The sequence below is a fragment of the Pygoscelis adeliae genome, unplaced genomic scaffold, assembly GCF_000699105.1.
Source record: "Pygoscelis adeliae isolate BGI_AS28 unplaced genomic scaffold, ASM69910v1 Scaffold114, whole genome shotgun sequence".
Taxonomy (NCBI): domain Eukaryota; kingdom Metazoa; phylum Chordata; class Aves; order Sphenisciformes; family Spheniscidae; genus Pygoscelis; species Pygoscelis adeliae.
In genome coordinates, this window is record NW_008824587.1 from 1,415,645 (window position 1) to 1,416,516 (window position 872).

Sequence of the window (872 nt, forward strand, 5' to 3'; positions counted from 1 at the left end):
TTGAGGGCCCATCTACGGGATTCCCTCCCGGCAGGCGTACAGGCAGCTGCCCCAGCTCGCGGCCTCGTGCTGTCCCGGCTGGAGCAGAGCTAACAGCCACGCGCTCAGCTGCAACAGAGGTAAGAGGCTGCTGTGCCGCCCCGGTGCCAGCGCTCACCCTTCCCCCAGACCCCAGCTCAGGTCCCTGGTTGAGGGCCCGGCAGCCAGCTCTCTCATTTACTGGCACTGTGTCTGTCAGGCAGATTCTCCCTGTAGGAAAGCATTTAAATTTTCAGCATCACAACCAAATGCAGTTCAATTTCTGATGAATTCCCAGCCTTTCTCTGCTGCCTTGCAGGCCTTTTGCCTTTGGGATTGCCTATTAACTTTATAGTTACCAGAGGATAAATAAAATGAGTAAGTCCTTTCCATATAAATCAACAGTAATGGAAGAGAAATGCTTTCAGGAGGCAATCGCGATGTACAGCACAAAACAAATGCAAAACATCATCAGCTAGTCTGTCCCCAGATGAGCTCAGAGCGCAGCACCAGGGGCTTCCCAGGGCCTGCTGCCGCCCATCAGCCCTCCTCCCTGCCGGCTGTGCTGGCTGCAGGCGCCTTGGCCTCTTTCCAGGCCGCAAAACCAAGGTCCTGTTCATCCTACCTGTCCTGTGCCCTGTTCAACCCGGTCAGCTCAACCCCACCGCTCTGGGGCTGGTGCAGAGCATCCCGGCCCCGGGCTGGTGCTGGTGTGTGGGTCTGCATGTGCACTGTGTCTGTACGTGCACCCACAGCGGCAGGGGAGGGAGCTCGGGACCCCCGGAGCTGCCCGGTGATGCTGTGCTCGTGTTTGGTCCCTTAGCTCTCTGCTGGGTGCCATGCCAGAACGGCGG

At 58.3% G+C, this 872-nt stretch overlaps 1 protein-coding gene across 3 annotated transcripts in view; it reads left to right on the forward strand.

Annotated features, from left to right (window-relative positions):
* EGFL7 (EGF-like-domain, multiple 7) overlaps window positions 1-872 on the forward strand; it is a 14,473-nt gene that overhangs the window by 7,897 nt on the left and 5,704 nt on the right. For 2 of the 3 annotated variants that reach the window (XM_009322042.1, XM_009322044.1), the window contains exons 4-5: window positions 7-119; window positions 842-866. In XM_009322042.1, coding sequence (XP_009320317.1) covers window positions 7-119; window positions 842-866 — 138 coding nt within the window. The remainder of the gene's footprint in view (window positions 1-6; window positions 120-841; window positions 867-872) is intronic. The other variant, XM_009322043.1, reaches the window with a different exon arrangement.